The 27848-nt window shown below is 42.9% G+C and overlaps 2 protein-coding genes across 2 annotated transcripts in view; both read right to left on the bottom strand.

Moving 5' to 3' along the window:
* The window catches only part of GABBR2 (gamma-aminobutyric acid type B receptor subunit 2), a gene marked incomplete at both ends in the record, with an annotated part of 496416 nt that extends 493437 nt beyond the window's left edge, over positions 1-2979 (bottom strand). Inside the window, one exon of the mRNA XM_082753404.1 lies at positions 2665-2979. Coding sequence (XP_082609530.1) covers positions 2665-2979 — 315 coding nt within the window. The remainder of the gene's footprint in view (positions 1-2664) is intronic.
* A 7381-nt stretch (positions 2980-10360) lies between these two features.
* Positions 10361-27848, bottom strand: part of GALNT12 (polypeptide N-acetylgalactosaminyltransferase 12) — a 47039-nt gene continuing 29551 nt past the window's right edge. The window contains exons 8-10 of the mRNA XM_082755111.1: positions 21395-21508; positions 14607-14762; positions 10361-11944 (exon numbers count right to left, since the gene is read on the bottom strand). Of these exons, the coding sequence (XP_082611237.1) occupies positions 11807-11944; positions 14607-14762; positions 21395-21508 (408 nt within the window). The 3' untranslated portion in view covers positions 10361-11806. The remainder of the gene's footprint in view (positions 11945-14606; positions 14763-21394; positions 21509-27848) is intronic.

Genomic DNA, 27848 nt, shown 5'->3' with positions numbered 1-27848 from the left:
GTCACTAACCTAGACTGGCCTTTGCAAACACCTATACCCGAGCTGTATTTTATTCACCGAACCTAGGCAGGAAGGTCCAAACAAATAAAGATGCGCCCATGGGCTAGCAAAAGGGGGTTCACTGACATGAATCAGGGTCACACTCCAAACATATTTAACCATCAACAACAGCACTCAAGCCAGCAGCCTCTGCATATGCATGCACTTTCTGTGACCCGTGGTTAGATTTTGTGTCAAAGGTACAATTCATAGAATCACAGCTGGTTGAGAGGTATGTAAAGGACTGTAAGGAACTATATGCTTAATTCAGCTTAAACGTGTTGATAAACACCAAGGCTGCTGCTTGTGTGCTCAAAGGGCAGCGAGTTCATGTACTGAGAAAAAAACAGCCCAACTTAGAAAGCCCACTGCAATTCTTCAGATGGTTGGTCAGAAAGCAAGGGCATTCTTATGCTCTATTGCACAAGTCAGAGATATCAAGCAAACAACGTTCACTTCAACTTTGCCAGAAAACTACATAAATAATAATAAAAAGTATCCAATTTATTCATTTTCATAGTATTTCTACAATTATTTTTCATGCCCTTTTTATTAAAGTATTATGCAAATCTGCCACACAAACATCAGTTCGTAGCAGTGGGTGATTTTGGAACTCTCTGAGGGAGTTTCTGAATCACTGCCATACATTTCCGAAGCACTACAGACATATTACAATTATTTTCTTGAGCCGTTCAAAAAGCCCGGGTGTTCAAGGTTTCACACTCTCTTTTCAAGAGCTGACAATGTCACGAGCATCTGCAAAGTCCTGAAAGGGAGAACGTCTCCCCGGTCTGTGATTATGTAAGGACAAGGATCCAGGCCCGTCAGGCGGATCTATTTATTGGCAACCTCAGGAAAGAGGCTGAGCACCAAGCGGGCGCAAGGAGCGATCTACCCTTCTGCTTCCCGTAAGTGCCCAGAAGAAATAAGATAATGTCTGAATGGAGTGAAAAAGTTTGCACTGCCACTACATATTTAATGGCTATTCCAGCCATTAGCCTGCTCCGTTTTGGTGCAGTCAATCTAGCGCTCCTTAGGAACGCTAAGTTATTTACTTGTCACTGTTAAGCATGCAATAATGATCCAACTGCTCTCCAAATATATATGTTCACCCGACTTAGCATTCCATAACCATCCATTTATTAATTGCTTTAAAAGCATTCAAGGCTACCCAGCGAGCTGGCAACATGATCCTGATTCTTTATGTCCCTAGAGTACAAAACAGTAAAAAAAAAAATGCAGTTTTTTAAGAAACTGATACTCATTCCAGAACAAATAGGGCATGCTTTCTTTTTCTGAATATTTTAGTGCCAAGTAGCTTCTTCAGAACCCCAAATCTGTATTAACAACTTCAAAATGTTTGGACTGCAATAAAGCGCGGCACCTTATTGATTACAGCGTTTCTGGATGAAGAGGGAAGATGTTGCCGAGGAAGAATCTGCTTCCCCTGCATGTGTTATTTCTGTAACAATTCCATCCAAGGGATGGAGCTAAATAGAATAATGTAATGAAAACAGGATTAGGAGAACTGTGATTTTTTTTTTTTCCCCAGCCAGTGCCTCACTTTATGAAACAGGTAATGTCATTCAGAAAATCCCCCATAATTCTTTTCATTATGATTGCAGAGTTCCCCGGGATTCATTTTTTAAGGACACAAACGACTCCTCGGGGCTGATCCTGCCTGTATTCCCGTTGGGCACAACGAAACACGGTGGCACCACGCTTCCTCCTGAACGACATCTCCAGCGATGCTGCCCTCCGCGCCTCTCTCTGCCCCAAGGTACCTGAAGCTGTACCCCGACAAACCAAGCGCTGCCACCCCAAAACGAGCGATTTGCCTGAGGTTTTGGGGGACGGGGACCCTGCCACGGCGCAGCGCATCCCGACAGAGCCGCGCTCCCCTTGGCTTCCCAGAGCCGGAGAGGAGAAGAGACGGGGGCTGCCTTAAATGTCACCCGGGAGGGTTTAGGGTTTTTTTCTTTCCTTTTTTTTTTCAGCATCCCCTCGCTCTGCCGGGGGTTGTGCTGGAAAAGGAGCTGCGGCGATCCACGCGAGGCGAGTGCCATCTTCAGGAGGGGCCCGAGCCTCTCTCAGCCAGCGCACGGCTCCCGAAGTTGTGACCCGAACCCATCGCGGCTGGCTCCTGGGGGGGGCTGCCGCCGGGACCCAACTTCGCCGAGCATCCTCGGGGAAAGGGAAGGGAGAAAGCTCGGGGTCGAGCCGAACCGGGCCGGGCCGGGCCGGGGGCAGCGCTCCGGGGCCGGGCAGAGGCACCGCAGATTTAACTCTTTCCTCCGAGCTCCTCCACCCGGCCCCGGGGGGCTCCCGGAGCATTGGGGATCCCCCCCAGCTTAGGAGCCCTGCTTCCAGCCCGGGCTGCAGGGACGACTCCAGCCCGGTTTTCCCCCCTAAAAAAATAAACCCGGCAAGGGAAGCGGCCGGCGTGCATCTGTTGCTGGGGGGGCTGGCAGGCGGGTGTCCGGGCACCTCGGGGGGGTGTCAGGGGAGCCTCTCAGGATAGGGCCCGCCGGCCGGCCGGGCATCCCTCTCCCCCCAGCCCCGGCCCCCCCGTGTCCGCGCTGCCCTTGCGCCCGCAGCGCCCCGGCCCTGGGCGTCGGTCCCTACCTCCGTGTCGTAGAGGCGCAGGTCCAAGAAATAGGGGTTGAGCAGGGACTCGTTGCGGATCTGATCCATGGCCAGCTGCACGGCGGGCAGCACCCCCCGGCCGATCTTGCTCTTCTGGTCCTCCTCGGACTGGCTGAGGGGCATCAAGCCCATGATGGAGATCGGCGTGGTGGCGTTGGGGGGCAGCCCGGCAGCCCCCCGGGAGCTGCCCCGCGGCCAGCCCCAGCCCGGCGGAGCCCAGCCCAGGCACAGGAGCAGCAGGAGCATGGCAGGGTTGGAGGTGGCAGCGGCCGGTCTCCGCGGAGAGGGATGCATGCTGCTGGATGGGGGGGAGGAGGAGGAGGAGGAGAAGGAGGAGGAGGAGGATGAGGAGGAGGGCTGAGCGTCGGGAGGGAGCCGAGCCCCTCTCAGCCCGGGCGCATCCCCCGGCGGCAGGAGCCGAGGCGGGAGGAAAAGAAACGCCTCTCTGCTTCCCCGGGAGCCTCGGGGTCTCCTCTCTTCACCCCCCCCCCCCCCCCCCTTCCCCTGGCAATAATCCTTCTGGCAATGGCGCCTACTCCTTCCCAGGTCTGCCAGCTGCAACCACCAGGAGCGAGAAATAAATAAATAACCCCCCCAAACACACGCACACACGCACTCCCCACCGCCCTCTTCCTCCTCTCCCCGGCGGCAGCAGCAGGGGAGCGGGACCTGCCTCTGCCTCCCGGCTGCTCTTCCTCATCCTCCCCCCCCCTCCAAAAAAAAAAGCCTTCTTCTCCGCTCCGGGAGGAGGAACGGCACCTCTCAGGCGCAGGGGGGGGGGCCCTCGCTGCACACCTCCCTCCCCCCCAAGGAGAAAAAAAAAAATAGGATGAGGATGCTCCGGCAGAAAACACCGAAGGGGAAAAAGCCCCCCCCCAAAATGCTAGAGGAGGAGGAGGGAGGGGAGCGGTGCCGAGCCGGGGCGGGAGGGGGTTAGTGCCGCATTCCCGGGGGGCAGAGGGACGGGATGCGGGGCCGGACCCCCCCGCCCCAAACCCGGGGAAAACGGGGTGCGGGGGCAGAGCACAGCGGCCCCGGGGGGGGGACCTGGCCTCGGTCGCGAGTGGGAGCCGGGAGGGGGCTCGGTGGCCGCTGCCCACCCGCGGGGGTGCGGGGTGAAGGCGCAGACCCCGGGGCCGCCCCGGTTTCCCCCCCGCCGCAGCCCCCCCGGCACGCAAACGCGCTCCCACTCCGGCTTGGCACCTCCACTGGCACACGCACACACACACACGCACACACAGAGCCTGGGCCATGGCAACTCTGCAGCACGCTGGGGAGTTGGGCGTTTTGAAAAAAAAAAAAAATCCCGGATTTTTATTTTTTTTAATTATTATTATATTTTTATATTACTGTTTTTCTTCTCCCCGCAGAATTCACCGTTTCCCAGAGCCTGGCTCTGTCCGTGTCTGTTTTTCCTGCACCTGCAGCTTGCGGCTGCCAGCAATGCACAGAAGAAATGTGAGGTTCCTGCGGGGACAGAGGGCTGCCACAGCCCTGCCTGGGGGTCAGGAGCCCCCTGCACCCAACGAGCCCCTCCATGAAGTCACCAAGACCTGCGGGGCACCCCTACACTGTCCACCCCTGCCTGTGTCCTGCCAGAGCCCTCAGTGGCCCTGCTCTGGTTTGCAGCCTTCTGAGAAGACCGTGGGCCTAAAGCCTGTGCTCGTAACCTCATAACGTGCCCAGCCTTGTGGCCTTTCCCTCAGGATGCTGCCCAATGGCAGTGACTGAAGGGCATTGGTACTAAAAGGTCTGCCACCACTGCCGATAATATTATTTCAGTCATTAACACGCACATCAGATTTGTTAATAACCTTATTCCAGGTTCCAAGCACCTGCTCTCATCGTGCCTGTATCAAATTAAGCAGACATAGCATCACTGATCGTCCCTCACACCCATAACCTAAGCTTAATAACTGCACCTCACTTTTGTACTGAATTTCACCTCAGAAATTGCCCTTGGAGGCATTTCCAAGGCACCTCTGCCTTTTCTGCTCCGTGTAGGAACAGCTGCCTGCCCTAGGCCACCCGTAGCAGCCTCAGTCCTGTGGGAAGCAGCCCCCAGAGACAGGAGAGCCAAGCTGTCCGCAGGGGCTGCCTCCCTGTGGAGAAATCCACAGCCCAGTTTCGAATCACTTCTGCCAAAAAGCATGCGCTACTCTTTTGCTCCCCTGTGGCTGACCCGGCCTTGTGATAAAGCCAAATGTGCACTCGTTATTTGTGCATGTGGCCTGCCCCCAATTTGTCACCTGCAAACTTACAGTAAGCTGCCTCCTTCCAGAAAACTGGTTATCACAACACCAACAGCTCTTCCTAGGATCCCAACAGGAGCAGAGGCCATATTGATTTTGCATAATTTTATTTTTAATCAGAATTTCATATGCTAAACAACATTTTGCCATTCTCAGCCGTATCCGCAGTAGGTCCCGAGTTTGTTCATCAAAACCCATTTCACGTAAAACCATTCCTCACTGCTTGTATCCCGTATCATTCTGTGATTTTCTCCAGTTCTTGGCCACGAGGGCTACAGCTACTTGGATCACTTTGGTTATCATTCTGCAATATTGGCACTCTGTTAACACGCGCGCTCGCACTGTCTCTGGAACGCTATCAGCTTTCTGAGTTTTATTTCAAAATCAATCTCCTAGTCATAGGGAACTCAGCCTTTTTGTAAGAGAGCTCGAGTCCAGGCTATATGGTGCGACAGAATTAATACCTCGGATATTAGCAGCAGCAGCTCGACGTCTGTCTTGGTTACTGATACAGCAGCAACCCTTTGTTATTTTGGGAATCAGATGCATCTCCTAGCTTCTCTCCAGCCACAGGCCACAAACAGCGCAGAGCATGGAAGCCCAAGCCCAGCCACTGGTGGTGCCCATGCAGGCACGGGGAATCCAGATGCTGGGGATGCAGGTCAAAGAAACACACCTGGGAGGTGCTGCCTTGCTGTGTTAATGCTTACCACGGAGCACGAAACCAGCTCCAAAAGCAGGCCTAGGAAGCCAAAACTTACCCCTGTTTACTGGGAAACTCAAGGCAGCCCTTTTGGGGGCACTATCTGATGATGCCTTCCCCTTTTCTGGATACTCGTCAGGAGATTCTACCCCACCCTGGGGTGACCTTCACCTGCATGCACATTTCTGTTTCGTACACCACCACCTGTGGTCAAACGAGTCCCAGCTCCTGCACCTGAACTGCAGAAGTCTGGGTATTGCTGGGTGTCATTTATATCAACCAAAGAGAAGCATCAAGTTAGAGCATCAAATAAGGTGGTACTTCTGACATTGATGTGTTTGTTGTTGTCTTCCTTGACAACAGTAAAACAGGGATACTCGTGCTTCATGGTGTGAAGATAGAGTAATAAATGTTTAGGAAGCACTAAGACACTGCAACATTCAAGTTTCATGTTGAAAAAAGCTGAGAAAATAACCTTTATTTTTCAGGCAGGGGACTTAATATAGGGAAGTAAATAAAGTCATACATTGAACAATGAGGATTAAGCAAAATAAGCCTCTTCAAATCCTGCCTGTATACTCAGCGAGGAATTGAAAAGACATTTTTTGTATTTTTTTTTAAAGGAAACAATGCAAGAAATAGTTTATGATCATGTAATTACAGACAATACTGTAACGTAGATGCACTGAAGCTATGTTTAGCTTAACAAAGAACTTCATTTTTGACACTTTCAGAGACTGCATTTGCAATCCCATCAACATTTTTCATATAATACACATATAAGTTTAAATATGCTAGATATATAGAATTATATTTTAGTAAATCCTCTTCTTTCCTGCTATCAGCACTCAGAATTTTGTTCTTTCATACTATCCTTTGCTTATACATAACAGACAAGCAGGTAGTACCTCATTTTAACTAAAAGGCCTAAAGGAGAATTGCACCAAACCTATTTTTAAAAATTATGTCAGACACATCCTCCTGCCCAGCTATCTATTTTTTTTCCCCTAGACATCCCCAGAATGTTCAGTGAAGTGCATCCCCTAGGATGGAATCCTCTAAAGCAGCACAAGTTGTTTATATGCAATGCAAAAATGCTTTCTATTTTTATTTGGTGGTCTATACCAGACACCCTCTGTATCTGCTTATTCCTTTTTGGCTAAAATACCAGGTTGTAAGAACTGTAAACCCATCTCTCTTTGCCTAAAAAACAAATGTAATTTTCTTCTTTGGCATGTTACCCAGTCACTACAGCATTTTGGTCATGTGAACCCTTCAACTACATGCCAGTAAACAACAGTTCTTTCAAATACCTTCATGCTAAAGATAATTTCCACTTTTTTTTCTAGTTGTTATCAAGACTTCTCACAGAGTATACAGAGTTAACGGTTTTTGTTCTTACGTATTCCCTAAATCTGCTCATTACACAGCACCCAATTCACGCATTTCAGGCCCAAATATCTGCACTGCTATTACTCCCTCGATCACTTTCTTTTCAGCTGTAAGTTAAATCCCTTCTGAGGATGCATAAGCCCAAGAAATCCAGAAGACTGCTTTTCCCTTGCCACCAAGAAACTGCCTCTGCTGCAAGTCCTCTCCCATGCCAGGAGACGGCCCAACACTGCACGCAATGTGTCACACCACCCATCAGACCACTGACTCACTCCCTGTGTCTTGTATCTTTTCCTCTTGCTTGTGGAGTTAGGAAAAAAAACACAGAGAAGGTCCCAACCTGGTTTAGTCTCCAGCCCCCTTTGGAAATCCTGGAAGCCTTTAAAAGTCTGTCGTCTTCAGCTACGTCAGTCCTGCCGGCGCTGACGAGGATTGGTGTAACCAGGCTTTGCCTCTTTATATAAATGTCAGTGAGTAATGGATTGAAAAAAATAGCCTGAAAACTGTCGATCTAGGCATAGCAATTTTAGTACCACATGGACATACACAATTGTTTTCCTATGTAAATGGGAAGTGGAAGAACACTGCAATGCTTTAATTCAAACTCCAGTGGTTGGAGCCAAGCACTAGCAACCTGGCAGAACCACGGGAGCTCCGCTGTCGATCTCTTCTCCCTCCCAAGGACTTCTCCACCTACATCTGCTAACTTGCTAGCACAGTCATGAGTTTGCCTTCCTCGTGAGCTTCTATAGTGTTCTCACATACTGCCAAAAAATCCTACGGTTTTAACTGTACACAGACAGCTGTGCGATCCTAACCCTACCGTCTCTCTAGACATCTTGACTGCTGTCATTCTGTCAAGGTATCAGAACAAAGCTCAACTTCAAATTAATCTGCCAAGACAGCCAAATGAAATTACAACATCAGATTTTGAATTACCAGCAGTATCGCTGTGTATCTGCCAGTGTTTCCAGACATAGGAAACAGGAGCACAGTTCCATCGGTGTTACCAACAGGAATTTCTCCGTCAAATAGATCTTATCACTTCCTATAAATATAGCAAAAAATTGAACACAGTTTTAAGTCTTTGTTTCAGCAGAGCTAGCAAGAAATACTGCTTCCAATCCATGTTGACCTATGTGCATACAACGACAACTGCTGTTGCAGAGTGATTGTGCAAGCTGCAACAATCCTCCATCATAAAGGTTCAGCCAATACTGGTTTAGTGGTTTATTTTATTTCTTAGAAAGAAGGTTTATGTCCTGTCTTTTCTTGAAGGAAAAAATCCAGTAAGGTCTTGGCCATGTCAAAGACCCACAATGCTTAAATGAAAGAACTATAGAAGAATAAAAGAAAAACCATATATAATTCAAAACAAACAAACAAAACACCAGCAAAAATACTTACCTGAAGAGTTCAAAAACGTATAATAAAGAATTGGGTAGCAGAATGCATTTAGTATCACCAGGTATTTTGTTTTAAGAGTTAAAAAAATCTTTGCATATTTATATTCCTCTCACAAGGTGCATCTAGAACAGAATATTGGGATAGTATTTTGCACAGTTCGGTTTTCTGAAATACTTCTGGTTTAATCTTTTGTGCCTCCGCTGTGCCAAATATGACCCATCTCTAGGGATGTCCAGGGAACACCAGAAAAAAAAAAAAGAAGGGAAGAAACTTGGGAGAACACAACATCAAGCTGATCCCTTATATCCAAAAAATGGCAATAGCCATCAGAGAGGTTGTATTTACCGCTAGACAATGAAGAAGGAATTAAAATCAATTTGGAAGACAGATTTCTATGTATCAATCTTCAAATTGTATACAGAAACCGTGTGCTGGGATGATACATTCTTGGTGTAACTTGGCTCATCTTTATTTTGTATTAATTTTTTTTTTTTTAAACAACTTGATAGTACAAAATGAAAGAAAAACCCTTGAGCTTTCCTTGCTTGCAGTGCCAGTATCCCATTATTTTAATATAAGTTTATCAATAAGCTTGAATTGCATGTTTTGCTTTAATGGGTGCTTCACAATGTTAGTGGCAAAGAGAAAAAAAAGCGTGTCTTTAAACATAAAAGATGAGTACTAAGAAATGGGGGAACTACTGTCTGATGTTTTAGATAAAGTGGAAACTCCTCATCTCTCTTTTTCAAAAAGAGCCATAGGAGGCCAGAACCAGATGGAGTGCGAATTTGTGACTAAGTCCTCCAATTTTTCTGGTTCTCTGAGGCATCCAGCGCCTTCTTTACTGAGAAGCCCCAAATCTACAGTGTGTTCTTCAGCAGATGGCCCCAACCTCCTGCAGGAGGAAGTTTGAAAACGTGCATTGTGAATCAGACACTCGATCGATTCCTTCATCATCCAAACCTGAAGCCAGACATTAATACAATTCCTTTGAGTTGACAAGAAGGAAAGTAGCAAGGAGAAAAGCATGAAGTAGGTGGACTAAAGGGCCAACAACATACATGGAGCAAACTGGTGATGTTACTACATTCAGTAAATGCTTCTGAACTAAACATAAGCATGTTTTTCTAGCAAATATTTAACCCAGGCTAGCAGGTTTGCTGGTGCAGGAGAAAACAGCTCAGTTGCATACAACTAGAAGCCCAGAACATCAGTACTTCCCTACAAAAAAATGCAGAGTAGCAAGATGTACAGAAAACAATTTCCAATTACTAGATTTCATTTGCATACGAACACCTGCTGATAAAATCTGGAAGTCTCAAAACTAAGAAAACCTCATTGACCTTAAAGGTCAATGAGAGTTTTGTCTACAAGTGTAATTGCTGGGCTTTCATTAACTTATTAATGTAATGCAATCAACAGTCACGAAGGCAAAACAGAAATGAACAGAAAAACCTTGCTGTGTTGGAGGAGTTCTAACAGCTCTCTCATGCAGACACCCAGCTTTGATTTGTGGCTCCACAAACTGAACACAGTTGCTGCTAGCAGGTGAACAAAAGCATTAATGAGTTCAGTAATGGGAACTTGAGAGAGCATAAAATAAAGGTGTCTTCTACCAAGTGCTGCAGGGATCAGAGCCTAAGAGATCAGAGAGAGGGTTAAAAGAAAACCACTGACCATATGAAAAAAAAAAAAAAAACAGTTATAAAGACAGTTGCCACTCTATCGAGTCACAAAATATTTTATTAGTTCTAACATCAATTTCATCAGTCCAACCCACAGAGACAGATCTTTGAAGGTCTTCAAAAAACATTCCATATACAGGGTTTTAGACAGATCTTGGAAGAACCTCCATAGGCATCCTCTACAGGCAGAAACCCTCCCCCCACACCCTAATCATATAAATAGATATGCCAAAATGACATGAGCTTATGAAAATTCAAAGAAAGGTCTGTACATTTCATATAGAAAACAGGAACAAAGACAAATAATGGAGGAAATCTAAAACTAACCAGAACAGATGCCAAGACTTCTGGGGGAAAAAAGGTTGTAATCTTCATGTTTCTATGCATAAAATATACCTCCAGCTGACGTAAGGACACCTTCCTCATGAGCTGAAACTCTTTTAATCAACATTTTAATGATAATGGTCAATGACCAAATATATAGATATACTTACTCCTTGTCTGAATGGGTAAAGCAGACCCTACAACACCACAGCTGAAAACATCTTGTACTGGTGCAAATTAAACCCTGTGTTTTCAATAGGACTGTATGCGTTACCATAAACAAGTTATCAGAAAAGGAGTTCCCAGACAAAATGCAAGTTATATCTAAAGACTTCTTTTTTTTTGAATTAATAGCAGCTGCATATCCTATCAATTAGTTGTAAAGCATTTTTTTTTTTTATTTACCCACTCATTTTAAAAAGCCATTTAAACAATTACAAATTAATTAAAATATTAATTTCTTAGATTTTTTTTTTTCTGTAATTTTAAGTTTGAAACAAACCCCTTACATCAAAAGAATTATTGCTAGGTCTGATCTTACAGGTTGAAAATCCACATGATGTTAAAGTAAGTTGTGCAGTCTAGCTGCACAGCTAGATCCATTTATATCTAAACAGAGCATCACCTTTAAATGTTGTTGCCTTAATTAATAAGGATGAGAAAATCCCCATTTTCCTCCAAAATCAGACTTAAGCATGATCAGAATCTAATCAAGTGCCATGAGGAATTGAAATTGTCTCAACATTTAACGTATAGTATTGTCAAGCATGTGCAATCTGTATGCTTCTAGATTGTTATTTGTGCAAAAACATGCAGACCTTCTCAGCCTTCATGTGCAAACCCACAGTCTTCAGTGAGGGGTCTGTTATAGCCACTCAGGGTCAGAATCTGGCCTACATTTACCCTCTTGGTATTAAAAAGACAAGGAGAATTATTAACCAGCATCTGTTAAAAGGCACAACTGCAGAATGCTTTAGTAGAAAAATAAACATTTTAGTTACTGGCAGATAACATTAGTGCAATTATTTTGACTGCCTTTCACACAGTAGATTAAAAAATATATTGTCACTTGTGAAAAAGGATCTAAGACACTTCAAAAACAGTTATGTAGCTGCCAAATACAGGGAACCGAAGAGGAGCAGATTCTGTGGCATGATACAGCCACAGTACTTACTTCACGTAGCTCTCGATGCTTAGTGCCTTTTAATGCTCCAGAAAACAAAATTCAATGCTTGTAAACTAATTACGGTTCTTTTCATACAAAAATATATCACTTATGTAATTTTCAAAAGGCTGACTATCTGCTGACTAGGAAGAGAACATTTTCATATTCAGCTATATACTAGATGACATCTGGATCAACTTCTTTCTTTGAAGAACCATTTTTGGTATTCTGAATCGGTACACGGTCGTAATACTGGTGCTGGATTACCATTGTAAGAGTTCGACTCTGCTTGTAAGCACTTCTGGGTTTGTACATGAAACAAAGTACCATCCTGCAAAAGAGAGAAATAATTTTTGCTTTTTGGGTCTTAAAAATCACAAATACACCATTGTATTTGAAAAGTAACAGAAAGCACTCATAATAAATATCACATATACCTTCTCATGAGCTATGCAGTGAATCCAAAATGCCTAACTTGAGAATCTCTAAAACTTTATCAAAAGGCCCCACTTCTAAACTTAATTCGTGTCTTGACATTTAAGTTTGTAAAGGATAAGCTCGCTCAGCTCCCTTTCATTCCCTTTTGTTACTGCATGAGAATATGGGCAGAGAAAACCAAAGCCAAATACATGCGTTACCTAAATTCACCGACTTACTGCACACTTTGCAAGTAAAATTCAAATGTCAGTTAATTGTATATGCTGGATATATTTTTGGCAAAAAGAAAATTGTCCTTTCTTTAGAGGATATATTTCTGGTGGAAAAGGCAAAAATTTCTAAGCATACCTCTTGCCTGCTAATCTCTGTGCAGTCAGCTTGCTTTGCTTGAGAGGAGCACATCTGCCTCACTAGGTGTAAGGTCTGATTGGCCCCTACAGTCGGGTTCCCCAAAGAACATTATTTGAGCCCTCAGGCCCTCCTATTAAGGCGCTCTCCAAAAACATTTTTATCTCCAGTTCCTATAGCTTGCTCCAATCTGGGAGCACTGTCAACTAAGAGAGGCACAAGAAGGCGGCATACCCAACTTTGGAGAACAGCCGTGCTCCCAGGGCCTTTCTTGGCCCAGGTGACATCTTCACACCTATTCCCAAAGCCTCTGACAGCTTTGAAAGAAAAATGCCAACAGCCTGCTTAGGAGCGTAAACCTGACTCCTTTGGAAGTCTGCTGTTCAGGCATCAGGAATGTTGCACAAATGGCGCTTTGCACCACAGCCTCTGACAGCCAGTGCTGCATGCTTGCTCACGGGTTTGCTCACGGGCTTAGCTGCTGAATGACTTTCCTGTTTCCATCTGTGATTAACTCAAATTTTTGAGTGGACTAATCTATATCTGCCTCACTTGCTTTTGACTTGGTGCCAGGAAGAACTTAATTCTGCCCAGGCAGCTGGGAAGGCTGTTCAAATCTTTGATGATGCTCCGTCTCTGCTACTTTTGTAAGGACAGCTTTGCTAGTGCCTGACACTTCTCTACACAGAGCAAGAGAAATGCAGTACTGATACCTGGCCCTCTACTTGCCTTGAAACATGGGAAACAGTGATTTTGATCAAATGTAACAGAAGAAGAGGAATCAGTGTGGAGCAGCAGATTCAAATCACACACAAGAAGAAAGCGGTCATGAGAAAGAAAGAGGATTTAGCATCTGAAACTTAAGGAATTATTTTATAAGTTAATGGCTAGGAGTGCAGTGGAAACAGATGTATTCCAAGACTGTGTTTTCTTAGTCATTCCCTGACATGACTAAGTTCATTCAAAATATGTCATCTCAGGGATTAACACATATGACCTTGAAAAACTTTATGAAGTCAGCATTAAAAATGAAACATTTCTCAAGCCAGCCTTTTAAATATTTTGTTTTACTCAGTAGTATCACTGTGAGCTTCGGCATAGACTAGATTCAGTGGACAGACAGTAGTTTTCACATTTTTCTTTAGAATTTACTCTGCCACCCATCACTGGGGGTATTATCTGGGCATGAACTTGTCAGCTGTGAAGTCTGTAGAATTTAGATGCATTATGTAGATACATTATGTAAATATACCATTTTGATATATTATGTGACCTTTTCCCTTAGCCGAATAATAACACCCCAGAAGCTGTCCAAGGCCACCATTTTTCATGCAATTTATTTTCTCTGAGGCATTCAGGAACTATGCGGAGATTAAAACCTACTAAACACGAGGTTTTCTAATATCATGTTATGTTTATTAATATACTCCGTACTTCGCAGTATTTCTCCTCTTTGGGAACTGGCATTAAGGTGGAAGAAGAGAAGTATAGATTTGCTGAGTCCCCACAGCCAGTAAGATGTATTCATGGTACAGACAGAAGGTAGGTTTTGATGGGGCATCAAGTTATACAACTTGCATCACATCGCTCTGAGAAGCTCGGAGGGGACTTCTTGTGCTCACGAGGAGGGTCAAGACAGATTGTTTGCAGAAGGGGTGGTGAAAATACTGGAAAGTAAGAGACGTCAATGAAAGGAGAGCAAAACTAGGCCATCCACAAGACTGGCTGGGGAAGGGGTACGGAAGCACTTTGGTTCTCAGGGAAAGGCAGTACAAGCAGGATGTGAGGAAAAACCGAGAAGTCCACTGAAAGCACTGGGAAGTACTGAAAGAACAGGACAAAGAGATGTCTCAACTTTCTTGATTCCTCTGGGGTTAAAGGGTGCTTTCTTTCCTCGTCTTTCTGCTCTTTTATGACTGGGATATTCTTTATCTGCATTCTACTGCTATCCTGTTCTAAGTTTAGATACTAAAAGCCAAGACAGTCATAAATCTCTAGGAACAATATTCTATCTAAATACAATCCCACTCCAGACACAGGAGTATTTGTGGCCTGCATAATTTGTAGGCAGTAAAATAAAAAGTAAACAAATAAACCAACAAAACAAACAACCATTTTTATCCCATTCCCTCCCCCCAAAAATCAACATTTTTTCTTCCACTCCCTCCTCCCAGAAAACAAACCTAAAACCAAATGGGCACACTTACCTCTCTGAAAACAAACTTCTGGTTTTCAGGAATGTCAGGAGTATTTTCTTTACACAAGTTCATTGTCAAATAGTCAGTCCCTGTGTCAACTGCTGCACAGGCTTCTGGCTGTCGGGTGTTGTAGCGTATTTCATTACGGGATGTGTACTCAAAAAACTACAAATGTAAGAGAAGAAACAGGGGACAACAGTAATTTCATATAAGCGAGTGTTTATAAGGAAAACATACTAAGGTACTATAATTAAGTTCACATATTAAAGTTGCTATTGTGGAGAGAAATTCTGCCAAAAATATTCAAGGAGCCTTCACTGCTGTTCTTTGTTTACTATTTTATAGAAAATCAATCTCACCACAGCACTGATTTACTCTGGTAGCACTTAAAACGCATGATATGCTGAATAAATGCACTGGAAAACAGACACTCCAACTTTAACTAATAACTTGCAAACTTTGATCGTAATATTTTACTTTCACATTCTCACCCACCTTTAAAAGTAGGACAGGAACCAGTTTATACCCTGACATTATACCTTCTTAATTCAGCTGTCACAAAAATAATGTTACTTTTAATTAAGGAGCTGCTCACTGGACAGTTCAAGTGCAGTTTGGTCAAGGTTCATTTCCGGTTACAAAGAACTCAGAATGCATGGTGATGAGCATTTTATTATATGACATTTTAAGATATTCAGAGCAAATCAGCTACAGATGCCTTTAAACATGAGAAGAACTTTATTAAAGACAATTTATGGCCTTTGCTTATTGTACAATATTCTATAGAGATGTTCTGAATGTGCCCTAAAACACAGGCTTCTGCAGCAATTATGGTTGAAACCTTCCTTAAAATTTTTATATTTATCATGGACAGTTGCCAAATTTTGGACTTCATTAAAGGGGATAGCAGAGTATGAGAGTTGTTTGTATTTAGCATGCTTGTAAATAATTCAGATGACTATAGTGCACGGATGTGTGTTTAGAACTGATTTAGATTATACTCAGTAGGGTAGACAAGAGGTTTATGCACATCAGAAAATTGCTTGTTTCCAATAGTATAGCCGCATTAGTGGAAAGCAATAAAAGGATGAGGGGGAAAAGGGATCCTCTTTTGTTTTGCTTATCCCCTGGAGAAAGAGATTGTAAAAAGAGTGGTGTGAAGGGGGCTATAACAATTTAGAAACATATATACTTGAACTTACCACCGAACCATCCTTAATAACCAGAAGATAACTAGCCTTGAAAGAGAAACTGGAAAGACGCTTTTCATGTAAATATGATTACATGATTACCAAGTCTGCAAACATCCAGTTCCAGGTGCCAGAGCTCCAATTTAGACTAAACTGGTGGTACCCATTTAAAGAAACCTCCTATGGAGGAACTTCTCTCCTGAGTTGGCAGTTGCAGCTGTACACAAGCAAATGCTGCCCACTGCTTGTAGAGCTTCATGGCTGTTTTGGGGGTAGTAATGGAAGAGATCCCCCTGCACTAACATTTTCACCATCATTCGTATATAGCAAGCCACAAATAAAAGTGTTTTGAAAAGCAACTTCAAGCTTGAAATCTACCACCTGGCACCGCATCCAGGAGATTTTGACTTCCCCTTGAAAAATATTGCTTGGACCTACTCCTATGACCTAAACTACTTTATGACATTTGATAATGATGACACGTTTCTGGCGTAACGCAGAAGTCAAATGTGATAACATCGACCTGATGTTTTATTTTCTACCCCAACAAGCATGGTTGCTCCCTATCCTTTAAGGACTATTACACAAGCTTGGTATCTGATTAGCACTTGAAGATCCTGCTTCTTCAGGCACCACAATGAGCAAATGGCATTGAACATTAGTGGAAGCCTGCAAGCTGCTGATCATACCAGATATACCAAGAGTAGATGGTGCAGCTACTAGGGCAGAGCAATTCTTACTATTAAGATCTTTCCTGAGTAACATCTCAAGGTCTTGCATCAGATTTTGGAAGAGAAAAGCTAATAAAATGGTTAATTGCTGGGTAACATTAAGGATTGGGGTTATATTATTAACAACCAAGTACATGTGTTTCCCTGCCTAATGATTATACAGTTCTTTACCCTACCTATACTGCTTCAAACGGAATAAATTCTTCTGGCTTCAGGCTTTTTCAAGCTCCAGTAACACATCAGGTAAATCTCTTCCTCCTCAAAAGGAAGAGGCCTTTTTTAATTCTCTTTCCTTGCTCCGCGCGTTCAACGAACGGAAAAGCAACATTTTCAAATTAATCTGTGGCCCAGTAACTAGTGGCCTTACTGCATCTCTTTCCTTCAGAGAGCTGGTAGACTAAGTGCCACAGGGAAACTTAAAATTATAGAATGGTTTGGGCTGGAAAGGACCTTAAAAAACATCCAGTTCCACCATCCCCACCATAGGCAAGGATGCCACCCACTAGGCCGGGCTGCTTAAAGCCCCATCCAACCTGGCCTTGGATACTTTGGGGCATCCACCACCTTTCCGGGCAACCTGTTCCAGTGCCTCACCATCCTCATAGTGAAGAATTTCTTCTTTGTATCTAACCTAAACCTACCCCTTTTTAGTTTAAAAGTGTTACGGCCTGTCCTTAGGCCTTACTTGATGAGGCCTTCTACCAAGTGCCTGCCACTACTGGGAAATCTGCAGGACGTGCCTCAGCTTCATCTGGGCATATTGGTACCCAAGGGATGGTGGCTACCACACCGGCCTCTGAGACCAAACTCTCAGCCCTCTGTCTGGCTACCTGCTCCTCTTCTGCACACTGGTAGATGTTTGCACTTTGACAGGTACTTTCTGGGTGAAAAAAGCAGCAGTGATCCTACCAGGTCTGATCCCCTTTTCAGGGAAACCCAGGGGCTTTACTAAGCTCTTTGTTTGTCTCTCCCTGTTTGCCTCAGATGGGACTAGCCTGGGGGTATTGTCAGACACTGCTCAGTAGTTACCAGTCCTCTTACCACATCAGGAAGGCTTTCTGCCAGCCCACATTGGTCCCTCTGTCCAGCTTCATAGCCATACCAAGAAGGTATGCAAAGTCCATGCAATGGACTTTTCTGGTCTTGAACTTCAAAGCTCCTTACTCTTCTCTACCTGGGCAGACACTTCCACCACACAATAGCCTGGGTGCAAGCTCTCAGTAGCCAAAGTATTGTATTTTTTCTGCCTCTCTTCCATATGCACTTAGTTTCTATCACCTCAATTATATCTTCACCTTCTTGCTGTAAAGAATATACAAATTTTAAACTACCACCAGTTTTCTTACTGCTTATACAAAAGCAATTCAAAAGGGAACCCTATCCCTTAGGCCATGGCATTGTTCAGTTGGATTCAAGGCAAAACAGCAACAAATTACCAAGGACCTCAGACCGTTTTCTGAAAGTGGTTTTACTTACTGAGAGATAAAATGAGAGTAAGAACTGGACTTCATAATTAATCAAGAGCACAGAGCTCTCTCCTCTCGCCACAGTGCACACAGATATTCAGAGGTCACCTTAAGTGGAGAACTGCTTTCAGTGAAAACAGCTTTTGCAGTTGTCCCCTACATAAACAGCCAGCTGCCACTAGCGTATCATGCCAGAGGATGGGCGCGCTGGAGTGTAAGATACATATGGCTGGCCAAGTTAACACTCACATTAAATTCTACCACAATGTTTTTGGAGAATAGCTTTCCTGAGCTGTACGCTGGAGAATAAAGTTCACTCCCTGCACACCACGAGATAGTGTGAATGTTCAGCTGTGATGATCACTGTCTGGGGAAGAAAGTGGTGAATAGTGGAACAAACATGGCAAGTGAAGGAAGGGATGAGAAAGAAAACCAGAGGAGAAAAAATGGGAGCTAAGTGGGAAAAGGAAAGATGTGACGAGGTGTAAAATGTGACATGGCGTGGGGAACTAACTGGTAGAAGGAATATCTGAGAGGAGAGACAGAGCAAGGAAGTTAGAGAAAGATTGTGAGCCAACCAGTGTGGAACAGAAAGTGGTAAAGCACCATGTGGAAAAACAGGAGTTGAGACACACGGCATAGAGGGGACTGAGGTGAAACTTGCTTGTGAGGGTTTGCTGCTAAAGCCCTACAGAGTGGAATGCCAAGAGCAGTCTGGAGGAGAGCAAGCAGAAGAGCTCAGGATCAGCATGGAAGATGCCCCTCCAAAGATAATACAGAGGTTACAGGCTACCTGTTGTTAGAAAATATCTGCAAAATTCTGTGGTGAAGCACGCTGCTTTCCTCAGCATTGATAAAACTAGAGATGCCCTTATCACCATCAGTTCCATCAGCTTAAAGTGGTGGATGTACACGTGGGAGATTTGAGCTGAGCTAAGGAACTCACAAGATCGAGAACAGCCTGTCATTATTAAGAATGACTGTCTATAGGCCATGGTGAAAGAGATGGAGAGAAGCATTCTGTAAGCCAGAAAAAGGAGGTACAACTTCAGGAATCCTGACTCCCATTTCCCATCTCACCTGTGTTTCCACATCTCATCTTAGTTTAGCTTCCTTCTATTCCCACACTCACAGTTCTTCCTGCTGTCCACTTTTTGTCACAGCACTACTACTTTCAACCTGACTCATGGCCCCATTTGCCAACTGCTATCTCTGATTCCAAGTCAAGTCCCCCTACCCTGTTCCACCAAATCAATCTCCAGTTATCCTGCTTCTTTCAATTTAACAGTGCAGAGCTCCTAACTACTTCTTCCTCTGTCACACATGCCCTGCGTCATACCTTCTGTCCTACCTCTGTCCCATATTTCTTCTGCCCTCTGTTACCATGCCCCACCTTAACCTGGCTTCCATCAGCCCTTCCCCGCCTTTTTCCCAATTTCACTAATATTGTTTTGCCCATTTTCTATGTATAGCCTTCCCTCAACAGGCTTTGAAATTCTCTTCTGTCATCTCATATTTGCTGGCTTATATTGCAGCCAGGTATCTTCTACATTCCTTCTCCTTCCTGCTCCCTGGATGCCAGCAGAGGGAGCAGTAATTGCACAGCTCAGAGAGCAATGCTGCTGTCAGTCCGGTGCTCGCTGTATCACAGCACAGGTACTTGCACGCATCACACTGTGAGCAGAGAGGCATGAGAGCATCAAAATCCAGTGATTTGGTATCTTCACAGTGGACTCAGTAGATTTTTTAGTGATAAAATTTAGTAGATTTTTTGATAAGCGAAGTATAACTACAAAAATGTCATCTCATAAGAACTCTTCTTACAAATTGCACTTTTTTTGCCTTCATCTTCTACCCCATAATACAAGAAAAAACAAATCTGTGAATGCTTTTTGTGTGTGAGCAGGTAATCCCATAAATGAGACACTTCTCAGTCTATGAATGTAATCAACTTTGTGATAAGGAACAGGCTTAACAATCTTATCTTGTTATTAATTCATCTTCTGTATAGGTGTAGAGAGACATGCTCAGCTTGGGCAGGAAGCTGAGCCAAGGGAGTGAAATGGGTTGGTGTGGCTTAACGTACTTAACATACATCTGTCAGTATCGATACACTTTGGCTTTTATCATGCACAATTCACTTCCTCCCTTTCTCTTCATCTTTACATCCAGGACAGAAACTTTAGGCAAGTTAAGACATAAACTACACAAACTAATAAATAATACCAAGCAATACTTCTACCACTTAAGGCAGTAAACTTGTTGGCAGAAAAAAATCTACTTCTGTTACGATTTGAAACAGAGTGCTCAGACTGTTGTTTTTATTTCCTAACTTATAAAGCAATTTATATTAAAAGCTTCCTCCTCAATACAGACTTGTGTTCAGTCCTCAAGCTTTTTCATTTTTTAAAACTGAGCTCAGAAAACCAGCTGATAAACTGCTTATTTCCACAGATCTCTGGTCCTTTTCCAAACCTGTTTTTCCTTTCTGAAACAAATGTTTGGATTAATTTCATAAAAACACAGTTAAGCCACTGAAACCATCACACAGTTATGTAGGGCCTTGTTTAAAGTACGTATGTCTCCATCCCTCCCCACTAGGAACACGCCAGATAGTCTAATCTGAGTCTGAAGCCAAAAACCAAGTATGTTATACACCACATGTCAAACACCAAATGCTAATTTTAGAAGGTGGCTACTCAAAGCCATGTAAAACAGGCATTGTAGATTGGCATTTGGTGCCCCATGGCACTTTTATCGTGGCGTTATGTGAAGGGCTTGATGGCTATCATATCTAACCACTTGCACAGAGTTTCCATGTGCACGGAGGAAGATAATAGCAAGCATTTTCAGCTTCATTACTTAAAAAGCAAGAAAGCAAAAAAGCATTAAAACAGATCCATATTCTCAAGGATTGTATTGTCCTAGCCCAGGAGGATGTCTCTGCAGATGAGAGCAGAGGAGAAGATGCTGTTCCAAACTTCTTGTGCAGTTAGACAAGTATTAAGAAGAAAAGGCCAGTGACAGACACAGGCAGAATTAGGTGAGGTTTGCAATGTTATTAAGGGCTTTTGTGACATGGACAGGCAAAACATCACAGATGTGCCAGTCTGTCCAAGACCAGATGGAGATGAACACTGGCTTGTAAGCCTGATAACTGCACTGTTGTGCTATTAACCCCCTGCTAATGAGCTCTGTGGAAAGGCATGACTAAGGTATTCATGAATTCCCTGGTCTGGAGAGATACATCTTTAGAACTATGAATATCTGACCTCAGGATACATTGAAATTAAAAGCATCCAGTGGGAGAATCAAAATTAGATCTAAGATCATCTCACTGTGGCAATATATTCTCTTAGCTCTATTGCAATGCTTTTTACCATACTTTTCATTAAAAAAATGAAACTTACCTGATTTTGTCCCATCCCATGACATGGATACAGTATGACCCTGTGTCCAGTTACTTCACGTTCATTTGAAGGGTTGTAATCAAAACAGAAGTTGACCATTCCTTTATTCTTCAGCTAATCAAAACAAAAGAATATGTTAAGATAAGGAAAATACACTGCAGTCACTTCACACCCATACTGCTAGACTGTAAGGTTTATATCCCAGAGCTGGTTCAAATGGATCCGGTAGCAACACCTCTCTCTGACTAAGGCAAAATAAAACTGTTGGGACTGTCTTGACTTTGGGCACTGAGCCAGCTAGCCACGATGGCTTCCCTTAGGAATGACACCGTGTCAAATGAAGTGGGCAGGAATCACCTACCATCAAGCTATGCTGAAACCCAACTCCCTGCTTTCAAATTATGTTGAAATCCAGCAAGCCTGCAACACGTACAGAACGAAGAGTCTGCTGTGTCTTGAATTTCCATCACCCAGGATCTACTTCTTCAATTTGCTCATGAAAAGATGACTACATTTCTCAGCTTTTCAAATAAGAGATGTAAAACTGATTTGTTCTAGGAAGTACACCAGTACCCTCTTGAGGTTGAACAGACAGTCAGATTTTAAGACCAGAAACCATGAAAACAGGTAAGACTTATCTTTTGGAAGAGACACTAACTATGATATTAGATGGTCTTTACTACTAGTGTTGATCTCTGCCAAAATAAGTACATACATTTTACGTAAATTTTAAAATATTAAGCTACGTCATTTCAAAAAAAAAAAATCAGGCTAATTAACAAGGGTTTGCATTTAAGTATTCAGAAGCCAAAGGTAACTGAAATTAAGTGGAACGATGCCATAACAATTACAGAATCCTAGTATTAGCTAATTAACCAAATTAAAAACAAAGAACAAAAGTTTTGTAAACACACGTTCAACCTGAATGCCCCCATTACTGGGTGTAATTATATCACAGACAAAAAGAACAAGCAGAGCAAATTTCAGAAGTTACTTCAGCAGGGTGCAATTTCACTTCTCTTCGCTGGTAGCCATAATTATATCCTTCATTCTTACTTCAGAGAAAAAGCAAGACACAAAGGAATTACGAAAGGCTAAATCCAACCAACTAAACCCCAGAAGACCCAAGCACACCGCAGAACAAACCACAGACCTAAAAAAATGTAACGCTTGTGTTCTACATATATTTTACTTCCCCAGCATTGATTTTTATTACTACCTGATGTCTTCCTTCTACTGCTTTGTACCCACTCCTGCTGACAAGCAGCCAGCTCCCAGCACTCAGTGTGCTTTGGCTGTGAGCCCAAGCCGGGAGGAATGAACATACTGGGGGCAGGGAGAAAAAAACATGGTGCATTGGCCCTCCATGGTGGCTTGGTCCTATGAAGATGAGCTAGAGGCTCTTCGTCTTCCTCCTGCTCCCTGAAGGAGGAGGCCTACGGGAAGGATTTCCACGACTGCCCACGAAGCTGCCGTGTTATAGGAGAGAGAGAAAAAGTAGCAGGAGGATAGAGCAGGGACAGCCAGTTCTCCTGCACTGAGCAATCTTTACCTCCTTTTCCCCTGCACGTCCTTCCCCCAGTCTTCCACCTCTTTTGGCAAACCCACTAACGTGTAAATGTATAAATTTGGCTAATGTATAAATGTAAGACTGCAGGCTTTGCCTTTTAATTCCTTTCTGAACATGATATCACTATGCACTTGGTGCAATTTTTCATCAAACTTGTTGTTTTATTGAACGTCCAAATTTTGCATATTATAAAAATTTGTTCTTATTTTTAGCATCCAAGTACACCAGAAGTGAAATAAATCCTCTGGCCATTCTTTCTACGGGCAACGCTGCTTGGTTTGATGGGAATACGATATACTATTGCACCTCAATTCTGAGCTGTCAAAAGGAGGCACTTTATTTACCTTCGTAACACTAGGCAAGAACTACATTTATCAAAAAAAAGAAAACCAAAAACAGGAAAGAAAGATCAGAGGGTCTCTCGTTAGTATTTTTAGCAATGTATGACTTTGCTTGACAGTCTACTGACTCCAGGAGGAAAATGATCGTAGCAAAGGACTTGTCCTTGGTGCCTTTCCAGACAACCTGAAGCCTTTGCTATCACTCCAAGTGTGTGCCCTTCACTGTCATTCCCTGGCATTTGCTCTAGCATGTGCTTTTTGTGGCTTTTAATTTAAATAACTTATTTTAAAATGCCATGCACCACCAGAACTACCACAGCTTGGGCACAAGAATGCTCTCCCATGCACGTTACACGATGCCCAACCAACAAAACAAAAACAAAAAAAGCTGTATAAAAGACTACTAGCTTAAGCTCCACTTCAGATTGTTTAAAACTCATTCTGTACTCATATGATGTTACTCTCATTTGCTCTCTCATTTTCTTCTTTGAGGCATATATACTTGTGATATATGCAGACATATTCCTAAACATACACGGTCCACATTTCTACCTGGTTATTTTAGCTTGTTTTCTCAGATTGGTAGATGTTCTTTCATACCCACACTTTATCAGGAAACCAAATAGATGTTTTATACCTTACGTGTGAGGACAGCAGATGACCTGATAAATAGATAAATGACCTGATCTGAGATGACAACGATTTGAAAGTAATCAGATTTGAAAATCTGATCTCAACATCGTTTCCGCTGAAAAATTAGCGGTCTGTTCCTAGGCTGAAAAAAGTCTAGGAGAATTTGTTAAAACAGTGTTTCTCTTGTTAAATGAGAATAGACAGTTTAAGTTCTTTTTACATACAGTAGTTCTATCAAAATAGTAATCATCCATTCATTGCTGAAGCTATCTTTGTTTCAATATCCACTGTAAACAAGTCATGCAATAAGAACAAAATTTTCTCCATGACTTACCTCAATTCTTTTTTGCTGAATGCTGCATTAGAGAAACAGAAGCAAGAAAAATGTTGATCACCTTGCCATTAAAACACAGAGTTCAGTTTTAAAAAGTTCTGCCCGTGCTGTATTACTGGCTGTGCCTTTTCTCCACCTTTGTCTAGTGGTGAAACACTGCATGTCTACTTTACAATGCCAATTAGCTACTGTTCTGTTTGGAGGCTGGGACAGATAATAAACAGCAACTACTGACATAATCAGCTCAGACTTTTACCTTTCACTACTTGTAGAAATGTAGTTAGTCTGTTTTTTCCTAATTTCTGAACACTTGCATGTAGCTATAGCAATATCTGTAAATAATTCTTTGCCTTTTTTTTTATTATTATTTTAAAAGATAAAATCAATTTCATATGATTGTAAGCACTGAATCAACAACAGATTTTTTACATTAAAACTTCAGGATGCTATTTGATAAACGCAGACAGTGGAGCACAGACAACCTTCCTTTTCATCCACAGAATAGAAGAGAATCCTCTTTATTCCTCCGCCGTGGCACTGGTATTGATGCATTATTGGCATGGGCAGATAATATCCCGTGACACAATACGACGTGAAATTGTAGCAAGCCAACAACTTCATGGTACTGACCAAGCGTAAACTTTTACGTCTAAGGTAATTCCAGCAGTCACAGGGAACGATTTTATTGAGTGCATGCTATTTTCATATCACCTTTTTGGAAGAAAAAAAAAAAAGTGTAATATCCTCAGATTTCTGTTAACTCCTGAACTGCGTGTACGACATCGATGACTAAGATTGTCTGAATGAATTGATGATATGACACTGTTGTTGCAATTCAGCTGCTCACCTCAGCAAGTGGAGATCTCTCTAGGAAGCTCAAGAATATACAAGCACATCTCAAGCTGTATTGTGTTCACTTGAGATTAGTATCAAACACTTGAATTTCTCCCGCTTCCTTAAAAAAGTCTGTCTCAAGCTTTAAGAGACTGCACAGCCAACAAAGTGGTGGAAAAGCCCCTGGACCATGCAAAATCCTGCATACTTGCCTATGATGGGTATCGAATCTCAAGATCTAGTCAGTGGTAATATCTTAGGTACCAATTCAATCTCAAGTGACAAATTCTACAAATCAAAAAGTTTTTGATCTCTCGGTTGACTCAGTTGGTCACAGATGTCTTTAAGGATAGGTGGTGAAGAGTCATGGACTAGATAGTTGTAATAGATATCTATCAGCTTCGTTGCTTCACAGTCAGCCTGAATATTCCCTTGCTTTGTAGCTGTGCACTTCCACTTACCACTAACAGCAAAAGGTCACAGCACTGCCCAGTCCCCCTATTTTCACATAACTGCACTGTGCAGCAGTGTCAGAGTGCTGATATTAAACCCAGGGTGGCTCAGAGCCCTTCCTAGAGGTGCCCACACCAGCCACTGCAAGCTAGTGTTTGTGAACAGACCTAGCCTGGGCTACCTAGATGGACAATCGGCACAGAGCACAGGTGGGGTTCAGGTCTTTTAAAGACTCCACACCAACTGAAGCACCAGCACAGCACAGACTTTGCTGATGGCTGCGTACTCAAGGATGGCCAAACTAATCTAAAGAACGAGAGAAACAGGAGAGCCTTTCCAGAAACACTGACGTCTTGGTATTTCAGCCCATTAGGTGCCTACCAACTTCACTCCTGCAAAAACAAACCACCACCAACAGAATCAAAGTCAAAAGGTTTAATTTCTGGCCCACGCAGAGCTCCAGAGCTGCACATGCACTCCAGAGCCCAAGGACGTGTATATCTATCCAAGGCTTAAAAATTATTTTAAAAAGGCAGGTGGCTTGAGCCAAGGAAGGAGATGGACCATGACTATGGCCATAACCTGGCAGCTGAGGTGTCCCAGGAAGAAACTCCCTGCACTCTCAGCAAGAGCTCTCAAAGTTTCTAGCGTGCTTTGTTTCACCATGCCACTGTGCTAAACAGTGCTGGGAGTTCAGATGGGAAGCCAGATTGACTTCTCCAAATTTTCCTTACTCTTCAGTGAAAATAGTGAATAGGAACTTACAAGGTGCTCCTGCACAGATGCTATGTGAGAAAGGGTTTTGATCAAATGGAGTTTTGTTAAGATATTTTTATGGAATTTGTCCTTATGGTATTTTCTATCTAATGTTGGTATCTCATACAGCAATTTAAACTTTTTACAAATGTTTGAGATAATATAAAAGGGGAAAATTTAAGTCTTGAACTTCACTGTTCCAGCACTGGAACTTTAAAGAAAAATCTGACTTAAATTAAAAAAAAAAAAAAATCACAAACAAGAACACGAGTAATATTCATAGTACCCCTTCTCAAAGTATGATTCTGTTCAGAGTACCTAGTGAAAGCAGCATTGTGACATTCCAGATTTACTGTTGCTAAATGGTTTTGGTATGAAGCATAGGAATTTTATTAGTGAGATACCCTTCCCTATTTCTATGCCTCAGGTAGTTTGTAAGAAGGTAATCATGACTCAAGCAAAAATATTCAAAAAAATCTGTATGTTTGAATAAAGTTGTAGGCAGCAGACATTTTCAGACAACCAATTGTGTAGAGAATTTAAAAATTTATCGAGGTATCAAGAGAAAAACGCTAGCACAAGTGTCTAGCTGCCAGTGCAGGACACCGAGTTCCACTCAACAATTCCTGCATTTCTTTCATTATTTTGTGGCTGACCTATGGGTAATCTTAGAAAGATTTTCAATTTCAGTATAAAGATTTTCAAGGAAGAGAGAAATCCCCATTTCCCTTGGCAATTTCTTTGAACAATTAAATAACCTCACGCTAAGCAGAGATGTTAACAAAGCCAAAACTTTTAAACACCGTATTTTGTGAACCAAAAAAAAACACTACACAGCTAACACAGGAGTAAAGAACACGATCAATGATTCATTGAAGTTAGCAGATGGGACTCAGTATCCACAAATCAGTTGAATCAGTAGGTGTCATTTTTGTACTGTCACTTTTTTAGAGTATAACTGTACTTTAATCACATTTTAAACTCTTCCTGCCAGAAAACGGTGTATTCTCATTATGCTCACAACTAGATGACAGCATTTACGAATTGTTTTTAGAGAAATATATAGAGCACACCTAAATTACCCTGTTGATACCTTCAGGAGCTCTGAACAAGAATTATTTTTTCGAGGTATTGTCCTAGACACCTTTCTTGAGGATGACACACACAGTTAATCATGGAAAGAACTGCACAAATCTCTTCCCTTCCCAAGAAGGGAGAAACGCTATCACCACCATGAGTCTAGGCTTTCTTTTGGCAGGTGAAGGATGGAGGCAGAGGGGAGGTGTTAGATAATAGTGGATACTACCCCTCTGGTAAGTGGATACTACCTTCACTGGTAAGTGATCACATAGTTTTTCCAATTCTAGTGCAAGCTCAAAGACAAGTGGAACAGGGTGGCTTCACTTTTAGAGGCTCCTCGTGGATTTTGCTACATTGCTGCTGACTGATGCTCACCCAGAGGGAAATGTAGCTCCCTGGGGGAAACTGTGCTGTTTCCCTATTTGAATCTTTTTCATTCAACAGGTAACAAAG

This window comes from Aythya marila (genome assembly GCF_965140915.1).
Source record: "Aythya marila genome assembly, chromosome: 2".
Taxonomy (NCBI): domain Eukaryota; kingdom Metazoa; phylum Chordata; class Aves; order Anseriformes; family Anatidae; genus Aythya; species Aythya marila.
Note: the sequence above shows the minus strand (reverse complement) of the source record. Positions and strands in the feature narration are given on the sequence as shown.